We start from the raw sequence: 20,123 nt of genomic DNA, 5'->3' as shown, positions 1-20,123 counted from the left end.
TGGAAAGGGTGCAGCGGAGGGCTACGAGGATGATTAGGGGACTGGAACACCTCTCTTATGAGGAAAGGCTGAGGGATTTGGGTCTCTTCAGTCTGGAAAAAAGACGTCTGAGGGGTGACCTTATCAACGCTTATAAATACTTAAAGGGTGGGTGTCAGGAGGATGGGGCGAGGCTCTTTTCAGTGGTGCCCGGGGACAGGACAAGAGGCAATGGGCACAAACTGGAACATAGGAAGTTCCACCTAAACATGAGGAGGAACTTCTTTACCCTGAGGGTGGCAGAGCACTGGAACAGGCTGCCCAGAGAGGTGGTGGAGTCTCCATCTCTGGAGACATTCAAAACCCACCTGGACGTGTTCCTGTGTAACCTGCTCTAGGTGACCCTGCTCTGGCAGGGGGGTTGGACTAGATGATCTCCAGAGGTCCCTTCCAACCCTATGATTCTATGATTCTATGATTCTATGATTCTATGCCAATGAATGGTATGTAGAGAGGCTCTTGCTTATACTTATTGCTATAAAACCAAGGACAGTTAACTTTGTTGTGTCCCTACATTGGAGGGTTGGAAGTGGAAAAGCATAGAGGAGTCACATCTGTGGGGAGGAAAGGACAGGACAAGCGACCGAAAACTGACCCATCAGGGTTATTCCATCCCATCTGCATCACGCTCAGTGTAAAAGCTGAGGGATCAAAGGGGTCAGCTTCTTTCTTCAGTGGCTGGCATCTGAGGAGGACTCTGTCTGTTCGTCTGCCTTTGATCCTGATCCGTGTGTTCCTGAATACAATTCCTGAGTTCAGCTCCTGTCCATCGCTGAGTCCAGCCTGGGATTTGCCCAGTGCCTGACAGTGATGTGATCACCATCTTGGGAGCTCAATACTAGGTTTGTATATATTGTATATATTTCATTAGCTTCTTATTAATATTAATGTATTTTCTTTTTATTAATAAGATTTCACTTAAATAGTTTTAATTATCTTTTCAACCCATAGATCTCTTTCCCTCATTCTCTCTCTTTGCTCTTCAGAGAAGGGAGAGAGGTTAAAAGAAAGTATCTGTCATTCGTTTAGTTGCCAGGCCAGCCTAAAACATAACATCCTTTTATTCTTTAAAACGTAACTCTTTCAACTCATCAGAACTAATATTGTGAATGATCACCTGAAATCCTTGGATTAATTAAATCATTCTAAGTCAATCTAGAATAGACACTGCTAAAAAGATTGGCAGGAGTAGATGCAGGCTGTCCTCTCCATGTCTGAAGCCTTTTGCCAGAAGAGGATGTGTTTATATAGCAGAGGCTGTTTACTTTTGTGTGTGCCTATCAAATTACTTAAACAAAGCAATTGAAACGACCAGCCAAACCTCTGGAGTCCCTCCCTGTGACAACCAGGCCTCCTTCTTCCATCAAAAGCTCTGGGAATGAGTAAGATTATATGGTGGTTGCTAGTGACTGTAGAGAACTAAGCTGGATTCTGCATGAAATCTCACACATTGTTATGCACTTCTTATAAGGCACAGAAATGCAGGATCTAATGCTGGATGATTCTAACCCTGAAAGGGCTCATCACAAAAAAAATGTCTACTTAATTAATCTAAACTGCCAAAAGGCTAAAGAGTGAAGAGGAAAGAGTGTCTGAACTCAAATGAACTTGAGCAGAGTTTTATTTCAGTATTTTTCCACTGCTGCAGGCACAAATGTTGTTCCTTATTGCCCTGCTGCTGCTGTATCAGATAACTATGAATTGCTTCCCCGTTGTACCCGTTTGGAAGTCAGAAACACTATAGCACCAATATTTAGACTATCTAACCTTATTTGGCAATTTGATGCACGCTAGCCAGGACAAAGTTAGGCGCAACGGATGGTTAAATCAAGCTTTTCATGCTACAAAGAGAAATTTTTATTACCTTTGCTATTTTCACAATATTCAGGACTGCTATAACTTCAAAATCAGGAAACAGTGCAAAGAATGTAGCCCTAGTTGTTGCACTGTTTATTATGTTTGAGTATTTTCCGATTAAAAGAAAAAATATTCCTTGCAATCTCTCAAATCCAGATAATTTTTAAGTCTTTCTAATGGCATTCTTTCCTCCTTGCTGTATGTGCTATTGCTATTTATGCCGACAATGCATATTGAGCTGGAACCCAGGGGTGTTTTCTAAATGATAGTGTAACAGTTGTTATCTATAATAATTACTACCTCTTATTTGTAACGATCTGTTGCTTCAAAAAAAAAAAGGGGGAGATACTTTTTACCTAAACAGTATCTTCTGTAGTAATTTTTTTTCTTAATTGGTAGCTGTTAGAGCTCTTATTCAGTCCTTACCTGATGCTGGATCTCTTTGTGGTAAGAATGATAAGCTACATCCCAGTATCTCTTTTATCCAGGGCAAGCAAAATTCCTTTACAGCTAGCCTTTGATGTCTGTAGTATGTCATTAGGCACAAGACAGTATTAAAATTGTAATTTAAAGAACCTATGTTCTACTTACTTGATGAGTTTTTCTACTTGAAAAAAAGATAATGCTATTTGTTTTGTATTTGGAGGTTACATAGGGGAAGTTGATCCAAGAGCAGTTATGAAGGAACATTTACGAAGTATTTGTATTACTCCTGAGTGTGTAATAATGACCCATGTGTTTGGGTTTCCTGATCCCAGCTGAGGAAACAGTGTACCAAATGTGACAGCTCTAAGGATTGCTATGAAATCTCCAATAACTATTTTAGTTTGCAGATTATATATGGTAAAATTGATTTTATTTTGTGGCTCATTATTTCTTTGTGCACTAGTCTCTTCACAGGTATTGGTTAATGTATTGGGTTGAGACTAAGAAGCTTTCTTTCACTTTTTTTTTCCACTGTGTAAACTGTGGAAAGTAATTTTACCTGTTTTCTCATCTATAACTCAGATTATAATAACTCTTTCCTGTAAAGGATATTGGTATGCACTGTGAAAGTGAATTAAAAAACAACTATTTCATAATTGATACTATTTGTACATTTAACGCTTTAATCCACTGATATGTTTCCTTTATTCTGTGTATTCCTTCCCTTGATGTCTCCATTGGGGTCTGGTTTTCCAGCTGGCTAGTATTCACACATAATGGGATTCTCCAAGGTCAGTTTCTAATCTGACTTCTTCAGGGATTGCATTCCATATAGTTTTGCCCAATGAAAGTTTATCTTTATTAGGCTTGTTACTTTTATTTTTTATTATAATGTGTAATTAAGTACATGGTGTGCTAATGATTAAACTTAACACAGGCTTAACAAGCCTTCATCCAGGTAACACTCTCCTTTGAGTAAATTTAGCCAGCTTTTGCCTTATGACTTCACTGGATGCATGTATGACTTGCCAATGCCAATGGTGTTATACAGGTATCCATTTCCTACAGACCACTTTAGAATTATAAGCAGATTGAAAATTTGCATTTAATACCATTCCACTTAAAAATCCAGCATCATGCATACGCCACAAGTTATGAGACTGCTTATGCAGATGTTTATTTTATCAAATCCTTTACTACTCAGAACAGCGTCAGGTACGGAAAAGGTGCGTGAAGGAGAGAGTGAAGGCTATATTCATTAAAGATGTGGACAGGATTTCAGAACCTAGCTTATAGAGACATTAGCTCTGCCACCGGAGGTATATGGAATTACACTGCTTTGAGTGTATACTATATTATATACGAGTTAGCAAGTTTGAACATTTTTTACTTCTGTTTAATTTCTTCTATTTCTCTTTCAGCATGCTGCCCTATATCATTGAAAACATGACTTTATCGATGCAAGCTCTTAATATATTTTTTTAAATTCTTAATTGCTTGTCAAAACATGGATATCTAATTAACTTCATTGTTAATTGAAGCAAAACACACAAGGGAAGTAGGATCATCTTTGAACTGAAAGTCTTGCTTTTAGATTAAAAGACAGAACTAAATACTGGTGCATTAAAATAATATAGTGAATTCAATAATAAAAAGCTTGTTTTCTAGCAAAATCAGAAATGCAATATTTTATGGTGGGAAGTTTCTATCTCAATTATTTTACCCCAGAATTCTCCAGGGGCTGCCACTGTATAAGCATTGTTTACGAGCTTTCTGGTAGTGTCATCTCAGAGCTAATACCCTCCCTTGAAAAAGAAGCACAGTTTCTGTGTAAAAAGCTCCATTATTGTCATTCCAAGTGGAGATTAAGGAATGGAATAAATCACAATAGTGTTAACACCTCTAATAAGAATAGTCCTAGAAAATATTTGTAGCCAAAAGCGACTGTAGCCTTGGTATAAATCACAAAGTGAAACTTTTTGTATTGGTCTGTGCCAGTGACACAGAGAACTGTCTTTGTAGTCAAATCAAAGGCAGGTGCAAGATAAGATTTTCTGTGATATGCAACATTTTCAGTGAATCTGTGGTGTCCTGACAGAGTTGATCACCTTAAGCTTAGCCATGAAGGTGTGTGGTTTCTCATGCTTAGTAGCTATTCCTTAAATAGTTTCAAGAACTTTAATATCACTGTCATTGAGATTTATGATCTGGAGCATATCAGCCAATAATTTATAATTTTCTTCATAAGCTAGTATGCATGCATGTGCCTGCCTTCTGTACAGATGGGGTATGGCTGAAGTCTTCTGCACACATTTTAAACTTTTGTCCCACCTTCCGTTTTATCCCCACTTAGGGAAGGGGGAAACATACCCAAGTGAAAACAATTTACTGAAGGTAGTACAGTTATCTTCTCATATATGAGATCATGCTTTTTACCAGCTACAGGAATTACCAGAGGTAAAAAATGTCAGTTGTTTTACATGCAGACAGGCTTCCACAAAGTTACACATACAGGAATCAATGAAGCACTGTACTAATTACAGCTATGCTCCCTGTCAGCTTGGACTCCCTTCTTTGCTGGTTGTTTGTCAACCAGCTTAGTACAGACAACTGTAAGCTCAAACCTTGTGCACCTTGTACTGTTACCTGAAATAAAAGCTCTCCAAACCAAAAGTAGTTTAGAGAGGACGTATTGCTTTATTCGACGTCGGGTGCTAGGGGGAAACCTCACAAATCTAGCACACCTTTATGGGGATATTCACCCATTATTTATACACAAAATATTCTCATAGTTCCACCTACCTAATACATAACTCCACCTAGACTTACATATTGATTAGGGTGACAGAATACAATAATGGAATCATAGAATGTGTTGGGTTGGAAGGGAGCTTTAAAGGTCATCTAGTCCAGCCCTCCTGCAGTAAGCAGGGACATCTTCAACTAGATCAGGTTGCTCAAAGCCTCATCAAGCCTGGCCTTGAATGTCTCCAGGGATGGGGCCTCCACCACCTCTGGGCAACCTGTTGCAGTGTCTCACCACCCTCATTGTAAAGAACTTCTTCCTAATGTCTAATCTAAACCTACCCTGCTCTAGTTTAAAATCATTGCCCCTCATCCTATTGCTACATGCCCTTGCAAACAGCCCCTCCCCAGCTTTCTTATAGGCCCCCTTCAGGTACTGGAAGGTTGCTATAAGGTCTCCCTGGAGCCTTCTCTTCTCCAGGCTGAACAACACCAACTCTCTCAGCCTGTCTTCATAGGAAAGGTGCTCCAGCCCTCTGATCATCTTCGTTGTCCTCTTCTGGACCCAATCCAACAGGTCCATGTCCATCTTGTGCTGAGGACTCCAGAGCTCGACACGGTACTACATGTGGGGGTCTCACAGGAGCAGAGTAGAGGGGCAGAATCACCTTTCTCAATCTGCTGGCCACGGTTCTTTTGATGCTGCCCAGGCTGCAATTGGCCTTCTGGGCTACAAGCACACATTGTTTCCTCGTGTCCAGCTTTTCATCCATGAGTGCCCCCAAGTCCTTTTCTGCAGGGCTGCTCTCTATCACATCATCCCCCAGCCCGTACTGATAACAAGGATTGTCCCGACCCAAGTGTAGCACCCTGCACTTGGCCTTGTTGCACTTCATAGGGTTTGCTCAGGCCCAACTCTCCAGCTTGTCCAGGTCCCTCTGGATGACATCCTGTCCCTCTGGCACATTGACTGCACCACTCAGCTTGGCTTCATCGGCAAGCTTGCTGAGGGTGCACTTGATCCCGCTGTCTAAATCATTGATCAAGATGTTGCACAGCACCGGTCCCAGTATGGATCCCTGAGGGGATCCACTTGTCACCCCTCTCCATCTGGACGTTGAGCCACCATTGATCACTGCCCTCTGGATGTGACCATTCAGCCAGTTCCTTATCCACTGAACAGTCCACCCATCAAATCCATATCTCTCCAACTTAGAAGGATGTTGTGGGGGACCGTGCCAAAGGCCTGGCAGAAATCCAGACAGTTGATATCCATTGCTCTTCCCTTGTCCACTGATGCAGTCAGTCCTTTGTAGAAAGCCACCAGGTTGGTCAGGCAGGACTTGCCCCTAGTGAAGCCATGCTGTCTGACTCGAATCACCTCCATGTCCTCCATGTGCCTTAGCATAGCTTCTAGGAGGATCTGTTCCATGATCTTCCCAGGTGAGGCTGACAGGGCGGTAGTTCCCAGAGTCCTCCTTTCTACCCTTTTTAAAAATGGGTGCAATGTTTCCCTTTTTCCACCTGACTGCCACGACTTTTCAGATGTCACGAAGAGTGGCTTGGCAACTACATCAGCCAGTTCCCTCAGGACTCTGGGGTGCATCTCATCGGGTCCCATAGATTTGTGTACATAGTCTTTTTGCACATGTGTATTAAGTTTTGCTGCATCAGCAAAACGCTTCTGTGCAAGCGTGAGTGTCTCAGTGGTCGTTTGGTAAGGACATCCTTCCTCACATTATTCTTTTAAGGTATTGAGTCATCTCAGGACAGTAAAAGTTTACTGTAAGTTTGCCAACTTCTTGAGGATGGTAAGGATGTTCTTTGAAGTAGTGACAGCTCTGTCCTAATTGGTATCGGAGTACATACTTGATGCATAAAAGAACCTTGAAGTAATTAACTACTTCTTGTTATCCTATCCTTGGTGATTATCTACTTCTGGCTGTCTCCTCATTGTCACTATCTGTAACATCATCTCAGTGACTAACTATTTTCTCACACAGTAAGAAGGTCAGTAATTAGCTATTTTCTCACACAGTAAGAAAGTTAATAGGAAACAAACTTGTTACAAACAAAGCAGAGGCCTGTCTTTGGTAACAGTACATCCAGCTCTTCCTCCCTGTGAAGTTGTAGCTAGCAATCACAATAAGTCCTTTTCTCGTGGAATTGTACCGTATCCGGCTAACCAGCTTTCTAAATTTAGAGGTGGGATGGCTGCAAGTTCCTTAGATCATTGCTTCAGTTCATAATATCTGCTTGAAGGAGAATTTGGTAGGAATGTCAATAATGAACCTATGGTAGCCTGAACTTCCATGGAAACTTTTTTCCATTTTCCTGTGACTCTACAGGCTCCCAAAGTACTGACTTCATCTTGTTTGACAAGTGGTCTCATGAAGGCAGATGGTAGGGCAAATCAAAGGCTCAGGTGAGCCAAACTTCCCTTCTGTGCTGTTCTAACAGCAGGCAACCTTTCGCAGCTCCTTTTGTCTTCTACTTCTGACATTAGGTAGAAGTCTGAAGGACGGAACAGCGCAAAACAGCATTCAAAACTTGGAGAAAGGATTGATGGGAGAAGTGTGACATCAAAGGATTTTGTTGTTTTAAATGTCACTTCTGTGTTGGAAGCAGATTCTTGGATTTGAAAAACAACATAGCTCAACAGTCCATGAAAATGGAGAAATATTTGAATAAAATACACTTTCCAAACACCTAAGCAACTATTATTTTTTCCAGTAAAATATCAGAATAGTAATTGCAAATTAGTCAGATATATTAGGATATAAATTAAAAGGGCTCGTTCATAAAGATTAATTTGCATATTAAAAAATCTCTTAGAAAATAATAGTAATGGTTGAACTCTTATGCTTTTTTAAAGATGTATGAGCTTTTGCACAAAAAGCAAGCAGTAGTTTAATTAGCAGTATACCTGCATAAGAAGAGGAAAAAGGGGTAAGAGAAAGGGCAGGTGACTGCCTCTCCCAAATAAAACTGATCCTACGGCCAGGTGGCTACTGTGATGAAGCCTACTGAAAAAAACCTATAGCTGTGTTACTTCCGTTGTTCTTCTTTGGGCTTTCTCTCACATGGTCAAACTTTTAAAATGATACCTTGTTTCTTTCACTCAGGACAGAAAGTGGCAGTAGATAACCAAAAATTTTGGGTCATGTCAATGAAAGAAAAAGACATTTCAAAAAGATCTTAAAAGGAGATCACCCAGTTTATTCTTATACAAAGTTAAATTTGAATTTTTCACTTCAAGTATTGCGGTTCTTACAGTGCATGCTATATGGTCAGATGTAGAAATTTGACTTAATTTCACTATGAACTTAGTTGCAATTTACCTAACCAAGCACTCATCATGATTAACTTCAGTTACATTCTAGTGTTCAGTATTTGAATCATACATGATATATACTTGTCATAACTCTGTTTTCCAAAATTAAAATTGGCAGATTTTTGAAGGGCTGCAGCTTAAAAAAGAAGACATACAAAACAGTAAAAACCTAGAATGCATTTGGACACACAGTTTTAATGTGAAATATTTTCTTTGGGACTTCCATGATTAGATACCCGAAGTATCCAGTATAAATATTAGAATTTGTTTTGGGGGATATTGATAATTTTTTGTTTAAGGTAAATTAATTTTAATTGAGTATTGTGTAATTAATAAAAACGAGACAATGTACGAGGTGTCATTATCACCCTATTGTGACCTTTTAACTAAACTGTAATTTAAGTTGCCTACAGCCAAATCACCTTTCATTTCCTTTTTGCAGGTTGCTTTAGGGAGAAAATAGACCACATATTTGTAATACAATGCTGCTTTTATTAATTTCTAACTCAGTATCAGCTCCAGAAAAAAACACATTATTCAACCAAACACCTAAGTGCATGAGAATAAAACAAGAAGTGCACTGGAATGAAATGAGAATTCCTTCTCTGCTTGGACACAGGATAGCTTCTTTCATAATCAGAATTCAGATTATTTTCCATGCTAGAAAAAAATTCAGTGCTGTACGTCCCACAAGAAGATAAAGGCAGCCCAGTGCCGAGGCTGGCCGAGCCTTGTGATGAGACTTTCAGTGGAGAGAAGGTGAAGTCCATGACAAACTGAAGAGGCCTGGCATTGGCATGCCGGTGATTCCTACTAAAAGCTCAGTATCTTCGGTGAGCTTAGTAAGTCTCGAAAGGTATTTGCCTTCTCACGAAGGCCATTTGGCATAAAGAGGAAAAGCACCTACCCGCCTGGGCGCGGCAGCGGCCGCTCCGCCGCGGCCGGTGGGTGCGTAACGCCCCGCCTGTGGGAACCTTTCCCCTCCTGCCACCGACAGGGACGGCGCGAGGCCACGTCCTCCTAACGCTGCCATTGGAAGCGGTGCTGTCAGTCAGCGGTGGGCGGACCCGGGCGGTAGGGGCGGGTATAAAGTTGGCGGCGGCGGGGAGCTAAGGAGGTGGTGTTGCTGTGTAGCGGCGGGGTTTGGGACCTGTGTCGGAGCCGTTGCTTTGGGTGAACCGAGGGGCGCGGCCGCGGCGAGAGGAAGGAAGGTCCGTCGGTCCCAGCGTGGAGGGGCCTCCTGAGCTCGCAGGCCTCAGTGCTACCCTCGGCTCTGCTGCGCCCCGCGGGGGGCGACCGGTGGCAGCATGGTGGATGTGTTCAGCGGCCGGCTGCTGGTCAGCAAGGACGGGCGCAGCGTGGACCCCGAAGAGGCCCTGCAGAACAAAGTCGTGGGCTTGTACTTCTCCGCCGGCTGGTGCTCGCCGTGCCGCGACTTCACTCCCGTCCTCTGCGACTTCTACACGGAGCTGCTGGAGGAGACTCAGCCCACCGCCCCCTTCGAGGTCGTCTTCATCTCCTCCGACCACAGCGCCGAGGAGATGGCGGGCTACATGCGCGCCATGCACGGGGACTGGCTGGCCCTGCCCTTCCACGACCCCTACAAGCAGTGAGTACGGGCGGCGGCGACCCCCGGACCTTGCCGCGCCTGGGTAGCCGTGGCTGGCGGGGCGGCCGGGCCCCCCACCGCCAGCGTCTCTGCTAGCACACAGCGGCGGGGTGTCAGGAGGTGTGGATGCTTTAACAGCAGTATAACTTAACACCGAAGTCTCTGATACAAAAGATCCGCGGGGCCGCCACCTGCCCTCTTCATCGGCTCCTTCCCTTCCCGTTGAGCAGGCTGAAATGCAGGTTGCAGCGTCTTCCCTAAGGTGAAGGGCACAGTTCAGTGTCCGGCCAGCCTAGTCCTGCCTCCGCTCTGTCCTCTGAGCAGTGGCGGCTGGTAGCTGGCTCTCCCTGCGCTCCCACGGAGGCGTAACACTAACATTAAACCAACAGCTTACTTTCTTCAGAGAAGTAACTTGGTTTTAGCGTGTAAGAACGCGATGACAGAAAACTAGTTTTGCATACTTAATTTAGGATTGAAAAGATCGTTGAAGAAGGGTTAATAAAGACCCCATGCATTAACAACATGACATGAATAGCAAGTAAAAAATAAACTAATAGCAAACGAGGATCAAATGATTGTTTTTCAGCACAGCAGTAGTTAAGGTTATGCTGGATTGTATAGCTTATTAATGCTCTGGGAAAAAGGCAAATGGAGGAGCAAAAAGCATAGCTGAACAACTTAGAGAGGAGCAGAGCAAACTGTGAAGAACTTCAGACAGATTCAGGTAAGCTAGGTGAAAAAGAAATGTAATAACAGCTGGAGTTTAGCTGTGTCAAATGCACGTGGTAACTGGGATGTGAAATTCTGGTGCTAATAGGTTTCTAAATGGGCATTCCCATAGGCAGCTTTCTTAGCAAAACAACAAAAGGAAAGGACATGACCATGTGTAAGTAATGGCAAAGGATAATACCAGGAACTGTTTTGAGGACCCGAGTCAAAGGTGCAGACTCCTTTAGATCACTGTCAGAAATATGATTTAGCTCATATCAAGAAGTACAGATTGGGATTATGAGAGCACAGTTACGATGTTTAGGGCCACTGAAATACCTATAGCTGGAGGCTTGAAATATATGTAACTACTAGTGAAAGGATTTTGTTTTCTCTTTAATGCAGGAGTAGGTTGTGGAGAATATTGTTACAGATGTCATCAAACTCAAGGAGTTAGTGTTATTTTTAAACATAGACTGGGTAATTAAACTCACAACAAGATTTGTTGCTGAAACAAAAAACTCTGTTCTATTGCTTCTAGTAACTTCTTCATTTAACTCAAGAGCCATCCCAGTCTGCTACCTGGGATAGCGCTGTGTAACACCCTAGCTACTTAGTGTGGAGCAGGCTTACTAATCTTGTTTTGTCATTGCACTTTGACAACCTCAGGAGCAAACAACCTGAAGCCAGGAGCTATTTCATGTCATTGTTCCTTGGCTCATTCCTGGATGTCAGCAGCCAGTTAATGTTAAACCTTTTTAACGACAGTTTCCATTGACTTAAAAATAGATTGAAGTGGCAATGCTGTTTTCCATTGTTCTCCAAAGGCTCCCCAGACAGTAATTGTATTTCATAGCTACTAATTCTAATAGAATTCATGGAAATTTCCTGCTGGAAATGTAGCACTTGAAGTTACTGCATTCAGCAAGCTATTTGGCATAGACCATGGGAATGTGCTTGCAGCTTCATCCTGTGTGGATTAGGGATCTATTTTTAACTCTGCTCTTGCTCAAGTCATGTGGAATGGAGGTACACTGATAGTTTGATTGGCTTTTCTGTGGCAGTCCATAATGCCCTTCAGAAGCCTGTAGAGAAACGTGGCTTGTCCTGTCACAGGTGGCCGCAAGAGCATAGTGTTTGAAGGGCTTACTGAAGAACAAAGTGTAGAGGGGTAGGAAAAGGCAATGTTTTTGAAGCTGTGTTTCTTGCATATAACAATAAAAGACTGTGGAGATGTTCAAGGTGCTTAGGTTAGATTAACTGGTAGTTTTGCTTCAGGGATACCTGTGAATCATTGTAGACTTAGGCAGATGGATGCGTGTTCACTAAACCAAACTGTAATTCTGGCTAGATACTAGTTCTAACTAAGAATATAACTTTAATATTGACTAACATAAATTAATAATTTGATTATTAATATTTATTAACATTCACATTTATTAACATTTATTATTCATTAATATTTTTAAAGTTCCATTGTAAATAATTCTAATTGGTTGCTCCTTTGTGGACTATGTAAAGAAGGCATTTCAATATCTTCACTGAAGTTAAATACTGAAGTAATCAGCTAGAACATTTTAAGATATATAATTGCACCATAGACTGAAGTCTCTTCTAGGCACAATACAGCCAATTTTAAATGTGCTATCTAAAAGACACTTCACAAACAAACAAAGCATGGAGTTTCTTGGGGATGAATTTTGTCTTGTTAAGAAATAGCCTGCATTCATACTTGTAGAGTATGAAGTGTAATGCCTTGCATATACCTGCAGAGAAGCAAAATACTGAATTCAGAACAGGATCTCAAGACTCTTCCATGCTGTCAGTCCTGACTATTTCCCAAGGTGGGACTGCACCTTTACTACTTCATGTAGTCCGTGGCATAACTAACAGAAAGTCCTGCTCCTGATGCCTTGACTGTTTGCAGCTTTGATATTGATTTTTGCTGCCTGAGGCACAGGCTTTTGATCCATGCAGGGGTGTGTGAAGACAATCTAATAGGAAGTGAGCACTAGGAGGAGAAAGGAAGAGCAGGAGCAGGACAGAACATGTCAACAACAAATCCTAGTAAGTGGGAGCTGATGTTTTAATTATGATACACAAAGACATACTGCTGTGTTTGTACCTACTATGCAAAGACGTCATTCTCTGTGGGTGCCCAGTGCATGCTAGTAGTTCTTGCAGGCTGCCAGATAGGCAGGTATTTACTGACTCCATGTCCTGTACACCTCAGTGAAAATTAGAATCGCAAAAAATTTCTGAAAAAGGAAAATAAAAAGGGCATGCTTACATTTTATATTAGGAAGCCTTAGATATGAAGGTGGATTGGCACCTCCTGGAATGTATGGAGGGGGAAGGGGTTAAAAAAGGAAAGCAGAAGAAGAGTGAAAGTATCTGAGTAGTTAAGAGCTATTGCCCATTCTTAGTCTTTTTAGACTGTTATCCCAAACTCTTAACAGACACTTCAAAATTGAATGGAATCCATATGATGTGCTTGTTCATATGGCTAACACTTATGCAGAAAGTTCACAGCTAAAATAGATGTGCAGCTGTGTATTACAGGCTATAGCGCTAGAAGCAGGTTAGCAAGGTGTCCATCACTTTCAAGTGAAAACTCTTAAAATTCCAATATTGTCAGGTATCATATTACACAAGTGCATAAAATATACCACTTACGTTGCCAATATGATCTTGACTTTGCTCATTGTTGTCTACATCTCAAAAAACCCTCTTGTGCATAGATTTTAAACTCTTTTATAAAAATACTCGCCTATGTTGTGAGTTAGCCCTGGTAGGCAGCCCAGCCTCACCCAGCTCCCTGCCCTGGTGGGATGGGGAAGAGAATCTTCATCCCAGAAGCTGTGTAAACAAGATGCTGTAGTGGAGTGGATAAGCTATTACATGCATTCCCTTAGGAAAGCAAAGTGTTAGTTTCCAGTCTCCATAGCAAATTACCTTCAGTTTCCTACTGTTTTGTCTCCTATTGCTACAATTGTGTTAGGCATCTCAAGCTATTTTATTGTCCACTGAACCAGTAAAATGCAGCTTTCACCCACCTTGTTTGTCATACAAGTGGTATGAGGAGGCGATTATCTTTTATGTGGGTTTTACATGAACTTGCTTTGGAATGTTTTTTCTCCCATTTTAGCAGACTTCAGAAAGGTCTATGGGGATTCTTGGTTGCTTGCTTTTATTTCAGAATTCACTGAGAAAGCAAACCTGTGTCTAGACCATATTGTTGCTTCTTCTGTAATATTTCCTGCATTATTGCTCAGCCAACATAATGTCAGGGCAGTATCTTTCACCTGTTGATTTTTTCTTCTCTTAAGGAAAAATAAGAAGGAAAGATGTGTTTCAGGAATGCCTTGTCTGGGCCAGTATTTCACTTAAATCTTATTTTCTGTACTTTTTTAAGACACCTCCTCTTTTCCAGAAAATCATAGAGAATGTCTATATATTAATGTCTTGTCTTGTTTAACAACACTTACAAATTTTTTTTTTCCTACTCAATCAAAATTCTTTGGCATTTGAACTTCCCACAGCAGATGTTCTTGCTTGTAGTGATGGTGCTCAGGCACTATATTTCCATTTAGTGTTTAAGTTTTGTTTTGAGGGTGGTGTTATTCATATTTTGGAAGTTGGCTACTCCATTATTGCTTGTTGTGTCTCTGTCCTCTGGTTCTTCTAAAGGTGCTTAATTTCTGCTCACTTTGATATAAGGCAAGGCAGGGAGGTAATTTTCCACACAACAGATTACATTTGTTTTGGGGAGGTTGTTAACTTTTAGCTGACCTGTTGCAGTTCACTTAACCTGTTTCTTATACCCCTTCTGAAACACATGATCTCTTCCTCAAAAATGATTACATTTTTCTGGGCTTTCTTGTAGACTTAACAACTTGCATCTGAGTGTAGATTTTATGTTCCTTGCCTTTCCTGTTAGATACCAGCATGTCTGTCACCATAGCTTGCATTCCTACTGCTGAATTGTGGAATATCACTTGTGAGGACAATGTGCTAGAATATATTTTCTTTAACTGCTGCCTTCCAAAGTGGACATTACAAATTCATTAGCATCTATATTTTTTTCATTCATGGCTCTCTAATGTGAACATCTAGTACAATGAATAGATGTGCCAAGGATGACCTATGAATAGTGTGACATGGTAGGAGGTAGCTAATAGTTTTCCTGCCTTTTAGCTTAGTGGTTCTGAATTCATCGCACTAAACCCATTTCTCTGCCTGTTATTTGTATTCAACAAATGTTTTCCTTTCTTCTTTGGATGTTTAGTGTTAATGAAAGTAGTACTTTTGCTATTGCCATGTATTTGGAAAGAATTTGTTTTTGCAGTGTCCTAATAAACATGGCAGGAAACTTCAGACATTCTTTGTCTGCTTTTCTTTCTCAGTTGGAGCTGGGGCAGTGAGCTGGTTCTGGAGTTCCTGGAAACACTTGAGGCTCCTCTTGTTGAGCAGCACTCTCAACTACTAACTCTGATTTTTACCAACTCTTATTTTATCTCATGTTCATTGAGATGTTTAACAAGCTTAGATCTCAATGACTGTCTTTTAATTACCTCTGTTGTGAATTAATAACATTCATGCCTAAAAGTTGTCAGTTCTATTGATTAAGTCTTAGTCTTAAAATTGTTTTTTCTGGCTTATTTGTGTTCTGAATTTTGCTTTTTCGTTTGCACTGAAATATCACCCTTCCAAATGAGGTGAATTTCTTGTATGGAAGATACTGTCTTTCTATAAAGATAGATCCATGTGCCTTGTTCTTTCCCTCTTCTTTTTGTCCTGTAACAAATAAACTGTGTCACAGCTGTTACACTGTTTTCCTTGGAAGTGTCTTCCATCTTGCCATTTCTGTTGCCTGTGTCGTGCTCAACTGAAGTGGCTTACTATGCAGTATTCTTCGATTCTCTCCTGTTTTTGCATATTCCTTTTGTTTGCATCTTACTCATCTCTTTCAACTCATCTATATAAACAGTGAATTCTGTTTTACTACTTCATGTGGCTGATAGCCTGCTATTTGTGCACTTTTGTCTCTGTGGTGTATAATTAGTAGTCATCCCTTGTGTTATTTATCTTGTGCCAGTATCAGCAAGTACTTCTGTTTCTCTTTGGATATTTTGTGTTCTCTAGGTTTTTCCTTCCCAAATGTTATTTTTATTTCTGGTATTAATAACCTGTTTCTTAAATTTTCCATGTATCTTAAGTTTGATCCCATTAAACTTCCATCCTTCAGAAGCTTTCTCTTACTAATTTTTCCTGGGTTACATACTCACCAATTGCTTGAATAGATCCTCATTTTGTTCATGGAGCATCACTGTTTCTGTGGCTCTTTAATTTTTTAACTGTATTTTAACTGAGCTATTTGTAATCTATCTGGATTTTTCTATATCCTGACATAGACAAATGGCCACTATTGTATGTGTGATGGACAGAGGAGTTGTTGAAACTTTATTCTTCGACAGCTTGTTCCAAATCTTTTGATTGCTTACATTTCTGTATGTAGAAGGCCTGTTTCACTGAGGGAGTTTAAGACATTTCTGTAGTCTCTTCTGTTTACATTGAAGGACTTCTGTTTACATTAAAGCATCATGCTTTAATGGAGATTATAGGAAGTAGCTCTATGGGATTGGCACACTTGAACATCTTGGTATGGGAATAAATGTCTCCTGCTAATTTAAGTGAGATCCTTCTGCTATCCAGTAAAAAGGTACCAAAAGATATCTGTTTCTAAGCAAGGTGGAAGGGTGTGTCACACTTTCCTTACATTGACCTCTTTATAGTCTCTCAGAGTCAGTCTCTGCCTCTATGGAGACTACAGGTAGCAGTGAAGAGCAGTTACAGGAAGGGTGCTGCAACTCTCTGAACTCCCTGAACTAAGTTTCACCATGTAAACTCCCAGCTGCAGCCTTGTTAATCTCCACATACTACCCAGTGCTCTGCCTCAAGCTCTGAGGAAGCCCAGGCACTTATCTCTGCTCTTCCATGCATCCTGACCAGAGTACCCTTTATAAGAGACTAGGAGGTTTCTTAAAATGCTCCCTAATGGTGTATTTTATTTTTAATTTTTCCCCTCAGTGATCTGAAGAAGAAATACAACATAACAGCAATTCCTAAACTGGTGATTGTGAAACAAACTGGCGAAGTCATTACTGACAAGGGAAGAAAACAGATCAGAGACAAAGGGCTATCCTGTTTTCGGAACTGGCTCGAGGGTGCAGATATCTTTCAGAACTTTTCTAGCTAAGAAGTTGGCAGCTGAAAGCAAGACAAGACATCATGGAAAACCTTTTAGAGCTCTGAAAGGATAGTGCATTGTTCACAACAAGAAGGATAAGGCTTATTTATATTTGCTTGTAAACAAAACTTGTTTTCAATTTCTAGATTAGCTATTCCAGTAAGTCATAAAATGCAATTATTGTTTATTTGTATTGTTCTATCTACTATATTCAGGATGAACCAAAGCATTCCTGATAATACTGAAGAACTTCAGGAGGATAGGCTGGTTTAGACAGTAATAAAGGAGCACTGTGAAATCTATGCAAACACTTACTTTGCAAAATCTTTACAGTGAAAATTATATTTATGCACAAATCTATCTTTTTAATGACAATTTTTTTCCGGTGATTAGCACATTTTGTTAAGAAAAGGAAATCCTTTGCTTTATTAAAGAACTTTATGAAGGATATGTGTAATGTCTCTTCTTTATGTATCTTAACAAGCTAATCAGAAAAGTCATGATTTTTAAATAGTACACATTTGTTTATCAGTACTGAAGAAATACTTTTATTTGTTTTTATTTTACATTCTGTGGGATTTACTTAAGTTCTTCTGAGTTTTCCTTACCTTGGATTTTTAAACTTGGCACTGTAAGCTAAGTTGTTATATCCCAAGTTAATGTCAGGTCTTAGAAGCAAGCATTTTTCATCTCCTCCTTTTGCCAAAGTGTGTAGAAGCAAACATAAATACTGATACTAGCTCTACACAATGAGTGCTTGTGTTGCATCTAAAGTACAGCCTGGTTTGCCTGTATTCTCCATCAGTTGTTGCATTCAGATTTGATAGCCATTCTTCATGATTGGGGCCCCAGGCCAAAAGTCCATGCAACTGGTGAGCTAAAGAAACATTTCCTATGCAAGCCAAGAGTTTGATTAGAATTTAGAGACTTCAACAGGATTATTAGTCTGGGTACTGGCACTTAATGTTACTAACAATTCAAGTCCAGATTACTCAATTATTACAAGTCATTCCCAATGAAGATACAGTTAAAACTTATACAGTTAACTTTTCAGTTCTCTTGTTATGTTCACCCTTCCTGTTGGTTCTAATGTTAATGGTGTTTTCCTGTAGATGGTAACTTGCCTCCAACTGGACTGTGTGCTGCTGATCACAGCCCTCTGGGCCTGGCTGTTCTTCAAGCCTCAGGAAGTGTACTGATTCCCTGGAACAGAGCATGGGTGTTTGCATGCCTGTGCTCTAAGGAATTCCCCTTGTTTTGTTGATTGCTGTGTCCCTTCTGAAGCCATTGGCTTACTGACCCTATTCAAACTATGTCACTTGTTTATCGAGGAACCTTTGCCTGACCATGATAAAACTCAGCAAGGAATACCTGAAATTAGTGTGTGTGGGTAATTTTATCATTTAATAACACAACTGTGTCATTTGGTTGTAATGAAGGTAAAAATTTTTTTTTTCCCTGACGAGTGTGTATGTGGGAAGGAATAGATGTAAAAGAAGTCATGGACTCCCATGGACATGACTTCTATGTGTTCCATATGTCAAAAAGCAAGTACTCCAGAGAAACTGAATTTAAAGTGAAAAATACTAGATCTAGTAAGTGTTCAGCAGTGTGGAGAGTCAGAGCATCTTACAGCTGTTCTTAAAATGACATCTGGTTAAACTGTAGACAATTTCTAATTTTCACTATCTTACCATGTAAATAATGCTCAGGTTCTTTTTTAATGAATACCAAGCTCCCTACTGAATTTTTGGTGCAAGTCATGTGTAGGCACTGTCTACTGCTCTGGGAGCAGCTAATGGCAAATGCATTTCAAACATAATATGAGAAGAGAATAATAAAAGTGCTTCCAAAAGTTTTTAAAATAATGTTGCCTCCACCAAGAATAAATTATATAGGAAAAGCATCCACTGTGGCTTATTACCAGACATCAGGCATCACTTAGGCCAAGATAGCTTTTTTTCATTGTTTGTTTATATGTATGTATATGGAAGAACTTAGTATTTTAAGACTGAGATGGAGTTAGGTCCTTTGAATAATTGACACACTGAGTCACTAACACAGATTCAAATTAAAATTCAGACAGGAAAATCACAATGATGAAGCAAAGATATATACTATACAAAATACCTGGTTTGACTTCAATCAAGGGCTGTTGTTTGCATATCAGTGTTTGGAAGCTCAGAAAAATTTTTTTTCCTTGTCAGTGCTAAAATAATGTATCTTTGACATAGACAAAGAACAGGATAGTGAAAAATATTTGCTTATTAGCAGCACCTTATGAAATTAGAGCAGCAGATCTCAGTGGGACAACTGTAAGGCTTGTTATTACTTTGAATGTGTGTCCATTGGGAATGAAATTTACCAGCGTACTAATATCTGAATTTACAGAATTGTTCCTTTAACTTTCTTAAATATCTTCACTAGCAACTTTCTACCTTCCATCTTTAGTCACAGTTACCTTGAATATTAGAGAATACAAGTACTTTTCCTGAATGAGAAGGAAGAGTGCATTTTTCTAAATATATTAATAGACAGTAGCACAGTGATATTGATAGATGCTGCACACTCATAAAAGAATCAACTAAAAACCAACTCAGGTTTAGAGGAGGAGCATCCTTCCTTATTCCATTGGACAAGATATTGCCCATTATTAGTAAGGATTTATGGAGCAATGCATGTTAAGATGGCTTAAGAACCTACAGTGTTGGGTTTTTTTAGAATTTATGGAGAATTATTTTGCTAAGAAAAATAGCAAGGATTATAAGTTGATACTTTGTGAATTGATCCATACTGTGACTTCTGAGGAGGATGAATCTGGCTAGGGACATCAAGGGTAACAAGAAAAACTTCTGTAAGTACGCCAGGGATAAAGGCAAGACTAGGGAAGATGTGGGCCCTCTCCAGAAGGAAATAGGAGACCTGGTCACCCAAGATATACTGAATGACTTTTTCGCCTCAGTATTTACTAGCAAGGGCTTCAACTACACTGCCCAAGTTGCAGAAGGCAAAGACAGGATCTATGAAAATGAAGAACTGCCTACTGTAGGAGAAGATCAGGTTTGAGACCATCTGAGGAACCTGAGGGTACACGGAACCTGATGAAATTCATCCACAGGTCCTGAGGGAACTGTCAGATGAAGTTGCTAAGCCGC

The 20,123-nt window shown here is 40.3% G+C and overlaps 1 protein-coding gene across 1 annotated transcript; it reads left to right on the top strand.

Annotated features, from left to right (window-relative positions):
* The first annotated feature begins 9,508 nt into the window (after positions 1-9,508).
* NXNL2 (nucleoredoxin like 2) lies at positions 9,509-17,421 on the top strand. Its single transcript, XM_063320859.1, has 2 exons — positions 9,509-10,010; positions 16,809-17,421. Exons 1-2 carry the CDS (start codon positions 9,709-9,711, stop codon positions 16,975-16,977), a joined length of 471 nt encoding a protein of 156 aa, XP_063176929.1. The 5' UTR covers positions 9,509-9,708; the 3' UTR covers positions 16,978-17,421.
* Positions 17,422-20,123: the final 2,702 nt, after the last annotated feature.

The sequence above is a fragment of the Chroicocephalus ridibundus genome, chromosome Z (assembly GCF_963924245.1).
Source record: "Chroicocephalus ridibundus chromosome Z, bChrRid1.1, whole genome shotgun sequence".
NCBI lineage: Eukaryota > Metazoa > Chordata > Aves > Charadriiformes > Laridae > Chroicocephalus > Chroicocephalus ridibundus.
This window is presented reverse-complemented; position numbering and strand designations above follow the sequence as displayed.